This window comes from Artemia franciscana, chromosome 20 (assembly GCF_032884065.1).
Source record: "Artemia franciscana chromosome 20, ASM3288406v1, whole genome shotgun sequence".
Classification (NCBI taxonomy): Eukaryota; Metazoa; Arthropoda; class Branchiopoda; order Anostraca; family Artemiidae; genus Artemia; species Artemia franciscana.
In genome coordinates this window covers 26,968,310-26,990,456 of record NC_088882.1, presented here as the reverse complement: position 1 = coordinate 26,990,456, position 22,147 = coordinate 26,968,310, and the positions used below count along the sequence as shown (strand labels likewise).

General features: G+C 33.7%; 1 protein-coding gene across 5 annotated transcripts in view; it reads right to left on the bottom strand.

Annotated features, from left to right (window-relative positions):
• The window catches only part of LOC136039977 (uncharacterized), a 152,268-nt gene that overhangs the window by 55,313 nt on the left and 74,808 nt on the right, over positions 1 to 22,147 (bottom strand). For all 5 annotated transcript variants that reach the window (XM_065724034.1, XM_065724038.1, XM_065724037.1 and 2 more), the window contains exons 4-5: positions 2,612 to 2,747; positions 1,816 to 1,949 (exon numbers count right to left, since the gene is read on the bottom strand). In XM_065724034.1, the coding sequence (XP_065580106.1) occupies positions 1,816 to 1,949; positions 2,612 to 2,747 (270 nt within the window). The remainder of the gene's footprint in view (positions 1 to 1,815; positions 1,950 to 2,611; positions 2,748 to 22,147) is intronic.

The following is a 22,147-nucleotide window of genomic DNA, read 5'->3' as shown; positions in this document are numbered from 1 at the left end:
AAAATAAGTTATTTCATAAGTTATGAAAAATCAGTAAGGAATGAAAATGCTCCAGTTTGCACAAGAATTTATAAAAATTACAGAAATACTCTTAACAAACTCCCAAGAAGTGCTAAGAAAATATATTTTGAAAGTAAGTTTAAAGAAGCTTATGGTAACTCGGGTAAAACATGGAAAATTATTAAAAATGTTATATCTTCAAATGATTCTGTTTTGCCCGATGAGGCTATTACTCGCGATGAGTCAGCTTCGAGTGAGCCAGAAGAAGTCTGGAATGCCATGTCGGAGTATTTTGCACCAATTGGGGTTCGACTTTCTCAGATTACATCAGCTTCTGATGTTGATGTTCCCCTTGGGACTTTTATGGGGATTCCTGTTGATGTATCAATGTGTCAAAGACCTGTTACACAAGTTGAAATTCGTAAGATGATCTTCGAGATGAAAAGTACATCGGCTTGGAGTGATTACATTAATCTTCTTGTTTTAAAAACAGCGTTTCCAATAATTTCAAATATATTTACCTCCCTTGCTATGTTTGCCTGAAACACGGTAAGTTTCCTAATTGTCTTAAAATTGCAAGAATAACCCCTGTTTTTAAAGGTGCCAATAAGAATGATTTGGAGAATTATCGACTAATTTCGCTATTACCAGTTCTTTCTCGTTATTTTTTCCATTATTTCTTTCGTTATTTCTATCGTTATTTGTTATTTCTTTCGTTATTATCTGTTATTTCTCGTGTGCTAGAAAAATGTCTTAATTATAGAATATTTGAGCATATAGAACGACACAAACTTTTACATCCAAATCGAATCGGTTTCAGGAAAGGTAGAACAATAGAAATGGTGATTTAGTTTATTACTTCGGTAACTAAAGAAGCGCTTGATGAGATACTTTGAGTAGCTGGTGTGTTCTTGGATTTGGATGAGGCGTTTGATACTGTTGACCCTCGTATATTATTAAGAAAATGCGAATTTTACGGACTAAGGGGTGCAACGTTAAGTTTGATTCGTAACTATCTTCAGAATAGACAGCAGTATGTTAATTTACATGGAATTTCGTCTAGTAATAATTGTTTTAATTCTGGAGTTCCTTAAGGTTACATATTGGGTCCTACTCTATTTTAAACTTTTATTAATGAACTGCCAGATTTTGTAAATGCTCTACTCAGAATTACAGATTTTGATGATTGTCTGAGTAAAACACAGGTCCCTGTGCCCTTATTTGCAGATGACACAGCGCTGATGTTTGTTGGCCTGTCGGAACAACTGCTTGTGCTAGCATTAAATGCAGCTATGAGCTAGGTATGCACATGGCTAAAAATCAACTACCTTGACATGATAGGTAAGTCAATTTTTTTTTCCAGATCTCTGAATTTTTATCCTTGGATCGCTGAACTGATATCAGAGCGGTGAATTATAAAACGTACGTACATGGTTGACCAAGTATCCCGGAATTAATGTTCTCGAATTGTCTGCGTTTAGGGGACAAGCGCCAATGAGAATCCATATATCCATATATATAATAGACCTGTGCCGACTAATTAAACAATAGCTGTTTACAAACAGGAAACCAGACAAAATACAAAATTAACCCAGGTCGGAAAGCTTAAGAATTGCATAAAGTTATTAATATTCACTTACTCTTGTCAAACCATCAGGCTTGAGGTTGACAGTGTCTACAGGTTGTTGGACTCTTAATTTTAATTACTGGAAAGTTTTGGAAAAACAAAATCTCAATGCAATGAGAGGGGAAACCAAATTTCCAAAGTTACAACCTGCTTAGATCGTATTCTCATTTCGTTATTAAATAACTTACTTGTTCACCATTAATGTACCAAGAAAGATTAACTGCTGGCAAAGAGTCTTTGGATGTGCAATTTACTTCTACAGTATCTCCAATGGAATACCTCAACTGGCCTCCGGTGATAATTGGATCTTCCGATGGTATCTCTGGAAATAGAAATAAACTGTAAAACTAGAAACAATTTTTGGGATGATATCTATTGTTCCTCTGAAAAGGTGTTACTCTAGTTTGTTTTTTCCAATTGTAAAGGGTTTTGCAACATGCTTGCAAAAGTTAAAAGTGGTAGGTAGTTGTAGTTGCGATTTGCAAGCTTCATATTGTCTTTCACGGTTATTTCTTATGACATTAATCTAAAATTTTAATTTAGTTTTTAAATTTTAATTAATAATTAATTTAAATTTCCAGAAAACAAGTTATTCAAAGAAAAGTAAAGAGAAAAATGAAAAGAAGTAAGGTCAAATAATCTTCTAAGTGTAAGACTACGACATATCGCCATCAATAAGCAAATGTAACTTAAAACGAACAGAAATTACGATATCAAACTCAAAACAAGCAAAAATTAGCATTTAGGGCTGACAAACCTCATGCCTTCAAAAGACAAGACAATAATCTACACTTTACTGAAAAAACAAACAAAAAAGAACGAATGACCGTAGATTGTCAATTTAATATAAATATGCTGATATTTTTTTTTTGTATTATAACAATTTTTATTGGAGTTTGTGGCCATAGGATGATTTATTCTTAAACTCATCTCTAAATAAGATCCCTGTTCATTTCACCCTTCAAATAAAAAATTTTTACTTACGAACAACGTTAAGGTGACGAGCACTAGACATTGTTTGAAAGGAGGGGCCTTCAGCGACTATCTCACATCTATATCTGCCTGTCGTGTCAAAGTTTACATTTTGAAGCAAAATTTTATGCTTATCTGATCTTTCCATCTGAAAATCAAAATAAAAAATGGTTGAAAACAACACGTTGCAATTTTCCATCGAAGACTTGTTGAGCTACAATTTGGCTCTGACTTTAAATACTATCCAGTGATGCATGAAGTTTAATATCTCGTGTATCTGTTTCAGCACTTTTAGCTAGAATTGTAGTTTCATACGAAAAAAAAGAAGATGAAAACAATACGTTACTGTGACACTATTGAAGAATTAGAGTTTTCCATCGTAAGCTTATTGAACTACGATTTGTGTAAGATTGTGTACGATTGTGCAAGCTATTATTGAAGTTCGATATCCCGTATATCTGTTTCGCCGATTTCGGCTAAAATTGTAGGTTTATAGTAAAAAAAAAGAAAAAAGAGCACATATTAAAAATTAAAAAAAAAGGATGAAAAGAACACGTTACTGTGACACTATTGAAGAATTAGAGTTTTCCATCGTAAGCTTATTGAACTACGATTTCTGTAATATTTTATATCATTTCAAGCTATTATTGAAGTTCAATATCCCGTATATCTATTTCGCCAATTTTTGCTAAAATTGTAGGTTTATAGCAAAAAAAAAGAAAAGAAAAAAAGCAAAAAAGGCTGAAAACGACACTTTACTGGAAGTAGAAAATTTTTGAATAATTTTGTGCGCTGTATTGACTGTGTTAAAGACCCAGCATAAGAAATGAGCTGGGGTGGTGTTAAGAACTCAATGTATAAGTAAGTTTTTCTAGTTTTAAGCATCGAATTTGACGTGAGGACGGCAAGCCAAAGTCTACTGTGAGCAAATATAAACTAGATCTGTCTTCTGAGACGTGTTTCATTGGCTCAGTTTGGGCACTAAACAAGTATATTCTTGGCCATATATGTGAATAAAGCTTATTAAAATCACTTCTTGAATTCAGCTACCAAGAGCACAGCATAAGTATATATATGAACAGTAGCGAGAAGGCCTATACTCTCCATTAAAGCTTTTTAATACACATCAATTTAGACCTTTCTTCATGACTCCAACTCTTCGCGCACGCGCGAAGACAAATGTGAGCGCATTACGACGGGCTTAAGCTGTGATATAAATGAATGCCAAGAAGCAACTGGAACTATTGCTGTGACCTTTGACTCAGAGGGAAATCCTTTTCCGGACACTCTAATGTGCATCATTTCTGAAGAAACTTTTCGTTACTGTTCGTATATATAATTATGCTGTGTACCCAGAATAACTACCAAAAGTTGTTCGTTGGAACAAAGCCTACACAAGTAATTCCGAACAGTCATTTCTGAACAGCTTCTACGTGGTTTACAACAAATTTCATTCCATGTTTTATTATTGCCATTCACCAAAAATGTAAATGCAAAGAAGAGGTCATACAGCTGTTGAGCTTTTTGCTGCCCAAATATGTCAATTTAGCCATGAGCACAACTTGTAGCCAACAAAAGCCAAGTCAGGAAATATTAGATTACCTTTATTGATGTTTCGAATCCCACAACCACAAGCAAAGAAGAAACGAAATGGACAAATGACGTTGATGATAGATATTCTGAACTATTTACAAGCTACAAAGACAGATTTTATTGCATAAAAATGTCGCTTTTGGCTATGACCATAATTTTTTCTACACTTTTTTTGGTCCAAAATGCATTCCACATTTTGCCTCAATTTGATTGGGGAGTTCTTGTTTTTCAAATTACTCTTAAAAAAAAAAACAAGTTCTTTCTAAAATTTTCATTAGCTTTTCAACTGCTACATTGCTTGTGACGAGCAACCGAACAAAATGAATATTTTTGTTTATATGTAGAGACGCATAAGGATTTGATGTCGAAAGTGCCCTCTCCCAAATTTCCACAATCATATATTTTTGTGTGACATTGGAAAGTAGGAGTGAGAAAATTTTGGGGAAGGAGACATGTTACCAATTACTAAGTTAACATTTAAACCATGCTTAAACGAGAAAACACATGATGTAAATAAAAAACTGTTGAGGGGTGGCTGTAGTTTGCTGCTACTAGGCTGAAGGGATAATTGGACTGCAGTATATACTGCAAGAAAGGAAAAAGAGGGGGAATAAGAGTGCTTAAAGTAATTTGTCAATTGATAAAGCAGAGTACATTTCATTTCAGATTGTGAGAAGAGGGTGTAGTTGTTTTGTATTTTGGTCACTACTCATAGGTCAATTATTAAAGCAGAGTATACATTTGTTTGAGATAATCAACGGGTCGTAGTTGTCTTATATTTTGGTGTTGCCATATTATCCCAAATTTGGGTTTTCATGTTAATGCATGTAAGGAATAATATCAACAACTAATAACCTAAAACACAACTTGTGCCAACAGGAAGATTTCAAAGGAACACTTTTCTTAATCGGAAGACATAAATACAGGAGCCTGAGCTGAAGGATTTTGCAAATAGTCTAAGCAAATAGCAAACCTTCTGAAAAAAAACCTTGTTTATACATCCCTGGCTAGCAAAAAAAAATTCCACCATAGTAATCATCCAAGATGAAGAAGAATCTTTATTTTGTTTGCTTTTAGTTTTAATCAAACAGTTCGTGGTAACGAACTGTAGTAAGGAGCGACCCGGCTCAATAGTAACCAAAACTCTAAAAAATGAAATTTTGATACCAATACCTACATCAAAAGAATTGCATTTTAATTCTGATTTTAAATATATAAGTTTCATCAAGTTTAATCTTACTCATCAAAAGTTACGAGCCTGAGAAAATTTGCGTTATTTTAGAAAATAGGGGGAAACGCCCCCTAGAAGTCATAGAATCTTAACGAAAATCACACCATCAGATTCAGCGTATCAGAGAACCCTACTGTAGAAGTTTCAAGCTCCTATCTACAAAAATGTGGAATTTTGTATTTTTTGCCAGAAGGCAGATCACGGATGCGTGTTTATTTGTTTTTTTGTTTTTTTTTGTTTTTTTTTTTCACCAGGGGTGATCGTATCGACCCAGTTGTCCTAGAATGTTGCAAGAGGGCTCATTTTAACGGAAATGAAAAGTTCTAGTGCCCTTTTTAAGTGACCAAAAAATTGGAGGGCACCTAGGCCCCCTCCCACGCTAATTATTTTACCAAAGTCAACGGATCAAAATTCTGAGATCGCCATTTTATTCAGCGTAGTCGAAAAACCTTATAACTATGTCTTTAGGGACGACTTACTCCCCCACAGTCCCCATGGGAGGGGCAACAAGTTACAAACTTTGACCAATGCTTACATATAGTAATGGTTATTGGGAAGTGTACAGGCGTTTTCAGGAGGATTTTTTTGGTTGGGGGAGGGGTTTAGAAGAGGGGGATATGCTGGGGGAACTTTCCATCGATAATTTGTCATGGGGGAAGAAAATCTCCATGAAGGGAGCGCAGGATTTACTAGCATTATTTAAAAACACAATGAAAAATAAATATGAAAAAGTTCTTTCAGCTGGAAGTAAGGAACAGCATTAAAACTTAAAACAAACAGAAATTATTACCCATTTGAGGGGCTCACCTCCTCCTAATATCTCGCTCTTTACGTTAAAGTATTTTTAGTAATTTCAACTATTTATTCTACGGCTTTTGTGATTCTGGGGTCATTCTTAATGAATTGGGACAAAATTTAAGCTTTAGTGTAAAGAGCGAAGATCTGACAAGGGGGCGAACCCCCTCATATATGTAATAAAAACATGAGAATACAAAAGTTCTTTACGTAAGCTAATTTACAAGATACGTAAATCTTTTACTAATAAAAATATTCGTAAAAAATTAAAAGTTCTAGTTGCCTTTTTAATTAACCAAAAAATCGGAGGGCAACTAGGCTTCCTCCCCCGATCTTTTTTTCTCAAAATCATTCGATCAAAATTATGAGAAAGCCATTTAGCCAAAAAAAAAAAAAAAATGCAAATTTCGTTTTAATTATTCCTCTGCGGAGAGCCAAAATCAAAACATGAATTGATTCAAAAACGTTCAGAAATAAAAAACAAGTTTTTTTAATTGAAAGTAAGGAGCGACATTAAAACTTAAAACGAACAGAAATTACTTCGTATATGAAAGAGGCTGCTTCCTCATCAACGCCCCGCTCTTTACGCTAAAGTTTTTTACTGTTTTAAAAAGAAGAATTGAGAGACAAAGTCAAATGATAATGAGAGGGGTAGTAAGTCAAAGGTTTTATTCATTGAGGATTTAGATGTTAATGTGGATAAATTTTAAAATGATTTTATTTTAAGATGTGGGAGGGAGAAGAAGGGTAATTTTTTGAAGTAAAATGCAGATTTAGGGGGTTCAACAATTTAGTTTCGACACATGGCTTCCCTGCTGCAAGTAGACATTCCTTGTGGCAACTCAAAACCCATGAAAAAGGATTTTAGTAAGGCATATTTGGACAATTTGATAGTTAATAGGCAAAGGGAGTGGACAGAGTTTCCTAAAGTAGACTTTAATTGTTTTAATGGTCAATATTTAGTAGCACTGAAAGGGATAAATATTTAGGGATATAGTTGAACCAAACTCTTGGTTGATTAATGATGATTTAGCTGATTCCATTGAAGAATGGTTTCAGGAGGTACTACAATTATTCACTGTCTGATTTCATCACGAACAGGTTTCCATAAATCTAGTTGTCCCACATCTCTTGCATCAGAGCAAATGTACATTTGCTTTAAATTGTATTTATTAAATCGTCGACAGGATTATTCGTGATTCAAGTTTTCTCATAGCTTTAAATAAACAAATATACCCCGGTGAGCCTAAATTCAAACTCTCAGCAAACAATCTGGCTACAAGAAAGCCCTATGGTTATATTCTAATGGATCTTAATCGGACCAGACCCGAGGATTTAGGTTTAGTCACTGACATTTTTCACAATGAAAATACTTTGTACCTTCCAGTGAACAGTAAAAAAGGTTGTTAGTTCCCATCCTGACACTAAAGAAACTACACGAAATAAAACATTTATTCTCCGTCCTAGGTAATCCAATACATCGCTTAGGAAGGCCATACTCAGACATGTCGTTGACGAAAAATTCGTTAAATTCATGTAAGAGCTTTGTTTAAATCTAACTGAGATCAATGTTTAACTACCAGAATCAGTTAAACAACAAACAAAGTAACATCATTAACTTATACGTGCCTTAGCAGCAGCTGCTGAAAACAAGAGAACCGATTTAAAAAGAATACGTCTTCTTCAAGGTGTTATTAGTTTCTGTACACTTTTACTGGGAATAATTGCAGGGCTTGTAAACAATTTTTTTTTTAAATGACCAAACATCACATAGTGACACCAATCAAAGTCTCACTTTCGCCGAATAAGAACTTTGAGGACAATCTCACTAAATCTGTTAGCAATGAGACAATTGCCGAAGATAAAAAACTAATTTTGCTTCAAAGTGTGCTTAAACAAGTGGACAGGCATAACTCTACCGTGAGAGACAAATCAATGTAAATTTCGATGATCAAAAAGTAAATAACTCAAAATTCTGTAAATTCAACGTCACCACTATCAGCACCAAAAGAAAAAAATTCGTCATCGTCTAAAATTTGGGCAAATGTTACAGACCTTATGCCTCAATCTTATTCAGAGTAATGTAAAATACTCTTGACTTATCTCACCGAAGGTGAACGTGTTCAAATTAATGGTACTAAGAATCAGGTTTTAATCCACAGTAAGACCTACATTCTACTTGATTTGATATCAAATCTGTATAACAAATCGTGTAAGACTTGTATCATTTGATAGTCTTTTGTATAAATTTTTAAACTCAAACTTCCCAAAAAGTCTTAATGTTAATAAGCATATTTTAAAAGAAATATGGAATATAGTTGAATATCAAAAGATGATTTTAAATCTTTTTTGGAAAATACTAGTACATCAAGTTGCCATGATGATGATTTGGTGACGAACGTTGGGGATACAAGTGAAGGCGTCTTGATGTCACTGCATCACCCTCTCCAAGTAGTATGCACGATTTCAGTTCGTGTTTACGCTCAAAATGGTTGAAGTTTTGAAACATTTTATGGGGATATTGGTGAAGTGGGAAGCTTAAGTTCCCCTACCACACTTGCTCAAGTCACTAGATTTAAAAAGAAGTTAGCCACAGAGTATATACAGAATGAATCTGTATATATAAATTACATTCTACATTGTAGTCATAGAGTCCGCGGCAGTTAATATAAAAAAATTAAAGCCCTTTTCAAACAAAAGCAGATCTTTCGATTCTAGGCGAGATTCAAGAGCATCACAATGTAGATACAAGTATATTCTACAAGCAATGTAAGCGGAAAATAAAGGTAAAAAATTTAATCAAACAGTTTGCGGTGACGAACTATAATTAAGGATAGAATCAGGCAAATTGCAAAAAACCTCTTAAATAGAATTATAATAACAATTCAATATTATATAAATTGACATTTTATTGTGAGTTCAAATATAAAAATTTCATCAAGTTTAATACTACCAATGAAAAGGTATGAAACTAGAAAAATGCCTGATTTTTGAAAAAGGGAGAAACACCCCCAAAAAGTTTACGCCACAATGAACTGGTGTTTTCTCCAATTTGTCATCCAAGATATCAAACCAAGATCATGCCACAAAAAGGACCAAAATACTATTATTGGAATTTTTAAGATCTCTAATCGGTTTAAAGACTTAAAAAAATATTTATACATGAAGCTTCTCAGTCGCAGAGACAGAAATACTCCATGGTGGTGAATTCGTTCCGGATAAGCCATGTAGTCCATATCAGATAAATAGTTGATTTTAAGACTTATCTTAATGCTTGATTAACTAAATTGATATACTTGATTTTTCATGAAATTAAATTTAGTGATGTATAATTGCTTATCAGCTATTGTAGAGAATGGGAAACAGGTCATTGTGCAGGCGGGTGGGGATGCAAGATGCCTAAAAGAGCACATTTCATTGATCAAATTGTATTACTTTTCATTAGCCTGAAATAAACACAAACAGGGGAGAGGGGGAATTAATCTCTTGTCTCACTGCCTTTAAGAAAAGCTGTTTAAGAAAGCTTTTTACCCAATTTTGACACTATACTCCGATTCAAAATACCCCTTTAATCCCTCTAGATGCTTGGTTGATTTTTCTAACAAATCTTTCTTTCCCTTTGAAAATAGGAGTTTCTATGGGGCTCAAGTGACACTAACTGATATACAAAATGTGGACTTGGGAATTTTTCACCAGAAGAAAGATCATAGATTTGTGTTTATTTGTTTTTTTTTTGTTTTTTTTTTTCAGGGGTTGAACTGGTGATCCTAGAAAATTGGTAGATGGCTCATTTGATCGGAAATCAAAGGCTCTTGTGCCCCTTTTAAGTGAATAAAGATATTGGAGGAGAGCTAGCCCCTTCCAGCAACGCTTTTTCCACAAAATCGTCCTATAAAAATTTTCAGAAATCCATTTTGTTCAGCATAGTCAAAGGATCTAATAACTATGTCTTTGGGGAAGATGTGACCCCCCAAACCGCGGAGGAAGGGCTTAAAACTATATTATTCAAGCTTGAATAAGAGTTCTGCTGGGTGACATTTTTGTTATCATGTCATGACAAATTTTCTCACATTTGAATATTCATTAAACTAGATTGATTTGCCTCATGTTTATATCAGCTATTATGATGGAGAGGGTGTGGGCTGTTTTTTAGGCTGAGTGAAGGCCAGATGTCTCAAAGATTGTACTTTAAAGCCAAAGTGTTTTTAACTGTCATTGAATCTTCAGATAAACATGCAACGAGTTTTTGGGAGGGAGGTAGAAATTTACATCTAATCCTTCTTGATTCTTGGAAATATTTTGCGCGTGCACTTCTATTATTGGGGGTGGGAGGGGGGCAAATAGCACCCCTACCATTCTGGCAGTCTTTTCTATGTAACAAAAAGTATTACATTCACATGCTTCCTTGGCACAATGAAAAATGAAACAAAGCCTCACTGGGAAATTTCATTGGGGGAGGAGGAAGGGGATAATACCCCTGTCCGTCCACCCAAACTTTTCTAGTTCAAATATTATTAAGAAGTTCTTCGACAAAACTAATGTTCATCCAAAATTTTGACTAAATATTCAAACTCTGTCAAAAATCATAATTTCATTCCAACATTTCATGTCTTTAGTAGAAAAACTGAAAAAAGGAGGACACTACCGAGCAATTTACAGTTATTGAAATATATACTTTATAGCATGTAACCTGGGGCCGTCATCCTGTCTTAGTTGAACCAGGCCCGGATTTGAAAAGCTATCAGAAATTAAATATAAAAGAAAACTTTTTTAGGTGACAGCAAAGAGCAGCATTGAAACTTAAAATGAACGGAGGATACTCCGTAAATGAAGGGATTCGCCCCCTCTTCAATCCCTGGCTTTTTACACTAAAATTTGACTTTTGTGTCCCAGTTCTTTAAGAACGACTGCTAAAACATAAAAGCCGTTGAACTGGAATAAATTTTTTAAGGCACTAACAAAATGTTAGCGTAACGAGCGAAGGCTAATGGGTCGCTAGCTACCTCCCTCATTCTTGGAACAAGTTCGGTTCCTTTTCGTCTTGATTTTTAATGTTGCTCCTTATCCTTATTTAGAAAACTTTTTTTCTTCCTTTTTTTTAATGAGCATTCTAGAAAGAGATGTTTTTTTTCTAAGACGAGCCATTTGAAGCATCATTTGCAACGTCAAAACATGAGTTCCCATAACTAATTGAGACAAAAGATAAAAGGAATTTTGAACAGAAAAAGAGTGTAGAAAGAATATAATGGTCGTCACCAAGAGTAACATTTTTCTGAAACAGAATCCCCTATTTATGTTTTTGTGGCATCTAAATAGCGGCTTCTAAATAATTTGGAAGATAGTTTGAATACAAACAATATATTTTAAGACAATTTTTCGACGGAATTTTGAAAGAGATTAGTTTAAATATATTGACATTATTTTTCGTAGTTTTGATTTTGTTTTACCTTAGGTTTTGTTATTTGTTGTCTCTTGTTGTTATTTGGGTATTTATTTAGTTTATCAGCTCACCTCGGTCATTTTTCACTATTTCATTTATTTCTTCTGTTTTGTGTAATTATTTAGCGAAAGTGAAGGTTAGAATGTTACTTGCTACGCACCAATAAGCATCCAGTTGATTGGCCTTCCTCAACATTTTATACAGAGTATTATCTTATAGAGTTCTTATTGTTTTAAAAAGTAGAGTTTTGAGAAAGAGTCAAACTTTAGCGTAAAGAGCGGGGCATTGAGGAGGGGACAGCCCCTTTCATGTAGGGAACAATTTCTGTTCGTTTTAATTTTTAATGTCGCTCCTTACTTTCAATTAAAAAACATATTTTTTTATTTAATTTCTGAACATTTTTGAATTATTGCAGGTTTTAATTTTGGCTCATCGTAAATGAACAATTAAAACGAAATTTGCATATTAATTTTGTTTTTAACAAATACAACGTAGAGACAATAGGGAAAATTTCAAGACAGTGGAAATTATTTCTGTAGATATTTCGGCCCTATGTCCAAGGGCCGTCTTCAGCACAATACAAGAATAAGAGAGAAACTATATATATATATAAAAGAACTTACATCAAATTGTGAGGATTAAAAACTAAATAATTAAAAACACTTTTTAAAACTTTTTAAAAAAAAATAGCCCTAGCATCCTTACTTCAACGAAGTTCAACCAGGACTGGCGAAAAGAATGAAATGAGAATATAAGCTCATTCAAACTGAAGAGAATAAAATGATTAGATGCAATTTCTTAAAGCTAATCTTGCTTGTTTAGCAGCCTGTCTCAAAGGCCTTTTCGTAGTTGGTTCAGTACTATTGTAAATCGGTTTAGTAAAATATTTTGTTAGATCATTTTTAATTAAATTTGAGTATAAAGAATTTAGTGAGTATTCCCCCAAGTCCCTGTTCAAAGAAATATTTTTATTTATTTTGAGATTAATTTCGATTGATTCTCGAACCACCTGTTTTATTCCCAAATCATTACTAATGAGTGAAGAGTTTTCAAAATGTATAATGTGGGACGGATTATTAAATATATGCCAACCTAAAGCAGAATCAAAGGAGTTGTTGGAACTATTTGAAATTAAGGCCTTGTCTATGTCATTTTTATGCTGTTGTAACCGTTTATCTAGATTCTGATGGGTCCTGCCGACATAGTATTTTCCGCAATCACATGGTATTTGATAGACCCCTCTTTGGCGAGTAACTGGGGTCTTATCTTTACCCGAATTTAAGAAATTGATGATTTTAAAATTATTAGTAAAAACTACGTACAGATTATTTTTTGTGCAAATATTTTTTAATTTTGTTGTGATCTTTGGGATATACGGAAGATAGACAATATTTGAGAGCTTATCAGTAGCCTCACATTGTGAAGTATCTTCTTCGATTTTACAAGAATGTCTTTTTATTCTACGGTTAATTATTTTATTGACAAAAGGAATGGGGTATCCATTACCAAAAAGAATATCTCTGATAAAATTTATTTCTGAATTTATATATGAGTTGGAGCAAATATTCAGGGCACGATCAATGAGGGAAGTTACAACTGCTCTTTTAACTTGTGGGGGGTGATTTGACTTAAAGTGAAGATATCTATTGTTTTGTGTTGGCTTTCGATATATAGTAAAATCCAGTTGATCAGCATTGCGGATAATTAATACATCTAAAAACGGAAGTTTATTTTCAATTTCAACTTCTAGGGTGAACTGCAAATTTCGGTCATAAGTGTTAAGATGATCTAAGAAGCCCCGAAGCTCAGCTTCCCCATAATTGCAAAGTGAAATTACGTCATCCATGTAACGACCCCAATAGACGTGTTTAAAAAAATAAGAATTCAATGCCCAATTCTCAAGATTCTCGACGTAAATATTTGCTAGTAGCCCGGATAAAGGTGCTCCCATGGGTAACCCATTTTTTTGCTGATAAAAAGAATCGCGAAATTGAAAATACATAGAAAACTTATTACAAATTTTAACAAGAGTCATTAAAACTTCACAATCAATTCCTGTCGCTGAAGTCTCGATCAAGTGGTAATTTTCTTCTATTTTGTTTTTTAATAATTCCTCTGAAATAGTTACATCTATATTTGTATACATTGAAACAATGTCGAAACTACTAACTATTGTGTTTTCTGAAATACTTGTGTTGCTAAGTTTTTTAACCAAATCTGAAGAGTTACGAATATAGGAATTTTGAGAATACAATAAAGGTTTGAAAGCTGTACAAAGCCATTTTCCAATATTGGCAGCGGGGGCTTTAGTACAAGCTACGATAGGTCTTAAGGGAATACCCTGTTTATGTATTTTTGGTAAACCGTAGAGTTTAGGACAGAAACTACCACGGGGAAAAAATTTATTGTATAGTTGTGGGGTGATTTTACCATTTTGTTTTAGCTGCTTTAATTCATTTATAATATTATTAGTGAACTGATCAGTAGGATCATGAGTTATTGTTTGATATGTAATTGTGTCATTTAAATGCGAAAGAATTTTGTTGTCATAGTCTGTCGTATTCATGACAACAAGTGAATTGCTTTTGTCTGCTTTAGTTATTATAATAGAAGGATCTTTTCGGAGATTAGATAGTATTTTTATGTCATGCAAATTTTCCGGTGTGGAATTGGTAGGAGGCTTAAACTTTTTTTTGGCTGTTATAGAGGATATTTATAAGACCAGATCTAACTTCATCCGGGTTAGAGACAGAAGGATAGTGTTTATGCAAAGCGGACTCTAGAGAGGAAACTATATCTGCCACAGGAACCTGTTTCGGTAGAAAAGAAAATTTTGGACCTTTTTCTAGTGTTTCGATTTCCTGGGGATCCAATGTTATAGAAGAGAGGTTGACGATAGCAGGTCCAGGAGTGAATCTTGGAGAATAAATACGGTTTCTCATCGAAGATTCATTTCGTAAGCCTTCCAATTTTTTATAGAGGCGTTCCTTGGACAAGCGAAAATCGTGGCTAAACAAATTCCTTTCTAATCTAACAACTTGAGCAAAATCAACGGTGGACAGGTTTTCCAGCAAAAAAGTTTCCAACGATTTTCTCTCTGAAGAAATAATATGTCGTTTCTGTTTTTTGTCCTTAATAATATGGACTAGGGTTTTTAACTATAGTGTATGGGCAAATTGCGCTTCTTTCCGGGTATTTAAATGTAATTTATATCTTAAAGACTTGGGAATAAGGTTTTCAATTCTACAGGATTCTAAAAAATTTTGTTGATTGATAATATTAGCATGTTTTTTACCTAGACTAATAAAATAAAAGATATCATAGGTCAACTGCTCCCCATAAGCTAGACGAAAATAGCGACGAAGACCACACTGCCTTTCCATAACAAACAAATACAACGTAGAGACAATAGGGAAAATTTCAAGACAGTGGAAATTATTTCTGTAGATATTTGGCTAAATAGCTTTCTCAAAGTTTTGATTGGGCGATTTTGAGAAAAAAGGGTGGAGGAGGGGTCCTAGTTGCCCTCCAATGCTTTTAGTTACCTAAAAAGGCCACCAGAACTTGTAATTTTATTTACGAATGTTTTTATTAGTAATAAATATACGTAACATAAAAATTAACTTACGTAACAAACTTCTATATTCGCATATTTTTATTATGTATATGAGGGGTTCGTCCCCTCGTCAATACCTCGCTCTTTACAATAAAGTTCGATTTTTTTTCCAATTCTTTAAGAATGACCCTTGAATCACAAAGGCCGTTTCATTAGAATAAATAGATCCTTTGCAACTACTAAAAATACTTTAGCATACAAAGCAAGGTATTGAGGAGGGGACGAACCCCTTATATATGTAATAATTTCTGTTAGTTTTAAGTTTTAATCTTGCTCCTTACTTCCACTTAAAAAAAAAAAAACATTTTTTATTTAATTTCTCATTGTTTTTTTTAAATAACGCTGGAAAATCTAGATCTCCCTTTCTGGGAATTCTCTTTCCCAACCATAAAATCTTCCATGAAAAGATCCTCTCACGTAACCAGAGACCCCCCTACCACCAGAAAAAATCCCTTCTGAAAATGTCAGTATACTTCCCAATAATCAATACTATATATAAACAATGGGTAAAGTTCATAACTTCCAGGCCTTCACCAGGGGACTGTGGGGTATTAAGTCGTCCTCAGAGACAGAGTTATTATTTTTCGACTATGCTAAACAAAATGGCTATCTTAAAATTTTGATGCGGTGACTTTGCGAAAAATGAGCGTGGGAGGGGGCCTAGATGCTCCCCAATTTTTCGTCACGTAAGTTTTAACTAGAAGCACTAGAAGTTTTAAGTACCGCTAGTATGAGCCCTCTTACGACATTCTAGGATGGCTGTGTCAATACGATCACACCTGGGAAAAAATATAAAAAAAACAACAAATAAACACATTCGTGATCTTTCTTCTGGCAAAAAATACACAATTCCAGATTTTTGCAGATAGGAGCTTGAAACTCTACAATAGGGTTCTCTGATACACTTTTGAGGCGTAAAACTAAACTTGATGAAACGTACATATTTAAAACCAGCATAAGAATCGGATTATTTTTATGTATATATTGGTATCAAAATTCCGTTTTTTGGAGTTTTGGTTAATATTGAGCCAGGTCGCTCCTTACTACAGTTCATTACCACGAATTGTTAGAAAATTAAGAATTCTGCTATTCTTGCCAGAAGAAAAATCACGGATGCGTGTTTATTTGTTGTTTTTTTCTCTATGGATGATCGTATGAAAATAATGGTCATAGAAGATCGGGAGAGGTTACATTCAAGTAGAAATTAAAAGCTCTAGTGCCCTTTCTAAGTGACCAAAAAAGATTGGAGAGCAACTGGTTCCCCTCCCGTGACCCATTTTTCTCTAAAGTTATCTGATAACAATTTTGAGATATTCATTTTGTTCAGTATAGTTGAAAGATGCAATAACTATGCATTTAAGGGTAGAATTACCCCCAGCAGCCCGTGGGGAAAGGCCTGTAAGTTATAAAATTTGCCCATTTTTTACCCATAGTATTTGTTATTGGGAAGTATACAGACATTTTCGAGCGGGGGATTTTGTGCTTGAGGTGGGTCTCTATAGAAAGAATTTTCCTTGGGGAGGGAAGTTTTTGGGGGATGAACTTTATTATTTTAAAAAGTGGAGTTACGACAGCCCCTTTTATATACGGAATAATTTCTGTTCGTTTTAAGTTTTAATGTCGCTCCTCACTTTCAGTTAAAAAAAAATTATTTTTTTATAGGTCGTCAAAAAGTATCTAAGGAGAGAGTATTAATTTTGAATTTTCAGGGAATGATGAGGGGGATGATAAATTGACCAAAAGGCAATATGCGCACGCTAATACTACTACTACTTCTACCACCACCATTAATACTTCTGCTATTACAATTAGTATTTCTATTGCGATTACTAGAAATGCTGATGATTTTGAGGTGAAAATTTCAGGAAATGTTGAGAAGAAAAATCCAAACCCGCTATGTGGATACCGGATTTAAAAAGGGCAGATGAACGTTGAAATTTCCATGGCACGAAAAGATGGATGTTCAACTGACCAAAAAACAAAATTTGCATACTACTACTACTACTAATACATCTACTGCTATTACTACTTCTATTGCAGCTAATATCACTCCTACTGTTACTTAGGCAAAGGGTATGAAGGTGAGAATTTCAGACAATATCGAGAGGAAAGTTGAAGCAAATAATAAAATCTCTACACGGAGGCTGTCAAAAGAACGTATCTCAGAAATGGCTTAGGGTATTAAGTTGGAACTTTCGGGACATGACGGGGGGATGATAAGTTGGCGAACTAGCAACATGAGTACACTACATCTACTACTATCAGCATACTTCTACTCCTACAACCACTACTTTTATTGTGAGTACCACTAAGGCTAGGGGGATTAAGGTGAAAATTTCAGGAAATAATGAGGGAAAAGTTGAAATAAATTAGAACACATTATGTACTTTCAGCTTAGCGCGAGACAAAACAAAGATGAGTGACTCAATAGATAGGAAATATATAATTTGGGCTATATATTAGCACATAAGGGGGGGGGGGGTTAAAGTATCTGGACAGTTTGAAGTCACGAAACAATTTTTACTTAATCATATGCAGAATAATTGTACCTAACAAATATCGGATGCAGACCCGCTATACTTTACACACACACACATATCCCCCCCCCCCCCTAATGTGCAAATATATAGCTCAAATTTGTTTTTAAAGTAACGAAGAAAACAGACAAAACAAGACTTCGGCAAGTAGTGAAAAAAAACGGACCGCTTGGTTACTGTTACTTATTGAGTTACTTCATAGAGCTACCAAAGAAACTGGATAAAAATTATATAAACTGTAAATTAATTTAATTATTTTATTGCGAGATAGTCCTCCTGTTTGTTATTACTGATGCAACTCTCTGTGGTCTTGCAATTAATCTCATCCCTAGATGATTTTGTAAAATCTTAATACCCTCGTTAGAAACTGATTCATTTTTTAGAATAATGTTATAAATTGGATCGATATCTAAATTTCTTGTATCTCTATTTATTGAAACATTTGCAAACATATGTTTTTTATTTCAATAGCTTCCCTTGCCCATTGAGTAGGCCTACTTCCGTCATTAGAAATGGCCTTGGTATCTTCACATTTTACATAATGATCAGGGTTGAAGAAAATTTGCTCAGCCTACGCTGAAACAAAAGTTTCAGGAGGCCTGCTTAATTTTAGAGCTTTTTCTATTGAACTGAGATGTTCAATAAATCTTTCAACAAATTGTTGGTGAGTTCTGCCAATGTAAAACTTCTCGCAAGAACAAGGAATACTATAAACCCCACTAACCCACTTGACCCGAGTCATATCCTATCCAAAATTAAGGAAACTGCTTAAAGGTCTTATTGACTGAAAACATGTATCAATGTTATATTTCTTTAAAATCCGGTAAAATTTTTCCCCCAAACTTGGCCCATATGGTAAAGAGATCAAACTTTTGAAAATATTCAATTCTGAAGACAGTGAAACTACGGTTCTTTTAAAAATATATTTAATACGTCTAATTTCTATCAATTCATTTATAAATTTAATTGGGTAGCCATTACAAAATAAAATGTCCCTTAAATACAAGAATTCCTAATCCAGAAATTTCTGAGAACAAAATCCAAAAGGCCCAATCTACTAAAGAAATTACAACCCCTCTTGTCACCAAAACAGGGAGACATGAATTAAAATTTAAATATCTATCAATGTTTGAAGGTTTTCTGTAAATTGGGAAGAGTAAATAGAAGTCAATTTAGATCAACAAAATATCAAGGAAGGGTAACTTATTATCTTCTTCGAGCTCAACTGTACATTTTTGTCGAAACTATTTAAAACTATTAAAATTTTGTCAAAACCATGTTTCCAAGTACAAACTACGATATCCATGAATCTGCTCCAGAAACAAGGAGAAAACCTAAAACTGCTTATAGCAGGCATTCCAATATAATCCATGTAAAGGTTTGCCAATAAAGGACTTAGTGCCGCACCCATAAGTAAACCAAACACCTGCTTATAAAAATCTTCCCTGAACCCCCCCCCCAAAAAAAAAGAAGCAAATTCATTTACCAGAGAAAATTGACAGAACTCACCAGCTATTTGTTAAAAGATTTATTGAATGTCGTAATTCAATAGGAAATATATAAAATTAATGAATCCTCCTGAAACTTTGTTTTGTTTTGTCTGCCATTTTTAACGACAGAAGTTATACTCAATGGGCAGGGGAAACTATTGGAATTTAAAAACATATGTTTGCAAATGTTTCAATAAATAGGGATACAGGAAATTTAGATATTAATCCAATTTAAAACATTCTTCTAAAAAATAAACCAGTTGCTAACGAGAGTATTAAGATTTTCCAAAATCATCTAGGGATGAGATTAATTGTAAGACCACGGAGAGTTGCATCAGTAATAGCAAATAAGAGGTTTATCTCGCAATAAAATAATTAACTTAATTTACATTTTATATAATTTTTATCCATTTGCTTTGGTGCTTTCATCAAAGTAAATCTATTAATAACAGTAACCCAAGGGGTCTGTTGTGATATTTGTAGTTTATTATTGTTGGTTGTTTTTTTATGTGTTTTTAGTTGCTTTTTTTTATTCTTTGTTTCTTTTACAATGAAGACGCCTCGCTTATATGCAGATGAAATATACGCATCATTTTTTTATCTTTTTGCTACTGGCTGAAGTCTCATTTTGTCTACTTTCTTCATTATTTTTTCTCTTTTTGTTTCTTTTTTAAAGTTTAATGCATCAAAAATTATAAAAACTGTTAGAAATCAAAATCAGAACATATATATTTAACTGTCAATCGATTTCTATGTTATTTTCAATAATCTTAGTTAATGATGGGAATTTTTTCCTTTTTTGGATATTATGAAAAATAAAAACAGTGCTCGAAAAATGGAGATTTTGTATATAAACTAATCAACTTTAACAAAATTACTAAGCTCGAGGAAAAAAGAAAAACCACACAATATGACAATCAATTGTGTTTTCTCCCAACTATTCCACTTAGAAATGTAAATGTTGATAATAAAACTAGTAACGATGTCCAGAACAATTAGTAATGTAAATAACAATGGTTTTTTTCTCAGCATTCGGTCGTTTCCCAATCCCCAGAAGGAAAACTGCGAGACTCATGTCACCTGTGCAATCTATGGGAAAGAAAAACAAACCAATGGAAACCGAAGAATTATCTGTATATCAGGAGCTGTTAGAAAATGCCTGGAGGTTGACTCTAAGATTCGCCATTGAGAGCCAATTTTGAAGGGTATTTAGGCTTTATTCAAAAGTTAATAGGTGTAAGATAACAGCTCAGGAACGAGGTGTAACGAGGTGTAATGAATCTTCAGCAAGAGACTGTCTATTAAGGTATGAAAAATACGATCACTTTTGATAGAAGCAACTGAACATACGTAGAACCAACTAAAGTAACAATGTACCTAACTGTGGTGTAATATTATTTCCCAAAATAAACAAGTTTAGTTTTTTACGAGTCATATTACTATTCTTAGCTTAGTTTTCTAGTGTTTATCTAAAGTAACGATTAGTTGCTACCTTTGTTTAAAAGAAGGAACTATAGGATGTTAGGCTTGTTTTATGGTAAATTTATAGCAAACCATATAATTGGCTTTTGTATAAAGTAAATATACCACTTGATGCCTTTTTATGCTCTTTACGAATATAATGATCGCTTCTACCTTAAATTGATTTTTAAGCACATTTTTAGCTCTAAAAAATGAGGAATTTTCAAAATTATGACAGTTCATATAACTAACTTACCAATAAAGCGAACATACCACATGAGACCTTTTTTATGTTCTTTGCGAATATTAAATAAAAAAAACAAGTTTTTTAAATGAAAGTAAGGAGCGACATTAAAACTTAAAACGAACATAAATTACTCCGTATATGAAAGGGGCTTTTCCTTCTCAACGCCCCGCTCATTACGCTAAAGTTTGGCTCTTTCTCTTAACTCTACATTTTAAAACAGTAAAAAACTTTAGCGTAAAGAGCGGGGCGTTGAGAAGGAAAAGCCCCTTTCATATACGGAGTAATTTATGTTCGTTTTAAGTTTTAATGTCGCTCCTTACTTTCATTTAAAAAACTTGTTTTTTTCTTATTTAATTTCTGAACGTTTTTGAATCAATGCATGTTTTGATTTTGGCTCTCCGCAGAGGAATAATTAAAACGAAATTTGTATATTTATTTTTTTTGGCTAAATGGCTTTCTCATAATTTTGATCGAATGATTTTGAGAAAAAAAGAGCGGGGGAGGAAGCCTAGTTGCCCTCCGATTTTTGGTTAATTAAAAAGGCAACTAGAACTTTTAATTTTTTACGAATCTTTTTATAAGTAAAAGATATACGTAACTTATAAATTACCTTACGTAAAGAACTTTTGCATTCTCATGTTTTTATTACAGATATGAGGGGGTTCACCCCCTCGTCAGTACCTCGCTCTTTATACTAAAGCTTAAATGTTGTCCCAATTAATTAAGAATGTCCCCTGAATCACAAAAGCCGCAGAATAAATAGTTGAAATTACTAAAAATACTTTAGCGTAAAGAGCGAGGTATTATGAGGAAGTGAACCCCTCATATGGGTAATAATTTCTGTTCGTTTTAAGTTTTAATGCTGCTGCTTACTTCCAGCTGAAAAAAAAACTTTTTTCATATTTATTTTTTCATTGTTTTTTTTTAAGTAATGCTAGTAAATCCTGCGCTCCCTTCATGGAAATTTTCATCCCCCGTGACGAATTCCTCGATGGAATGTTCCCCCAGCATATCCCCCTCTTCTCAACCCCTGCCTCCAACCAAAAAATCCGCCTGAAAACGCCTGTACACTTCCCAATAACCATTACTATATGTAAGCACTGGTCAAAGTTTTGAACTTGTAACCCCTCCCACGGGG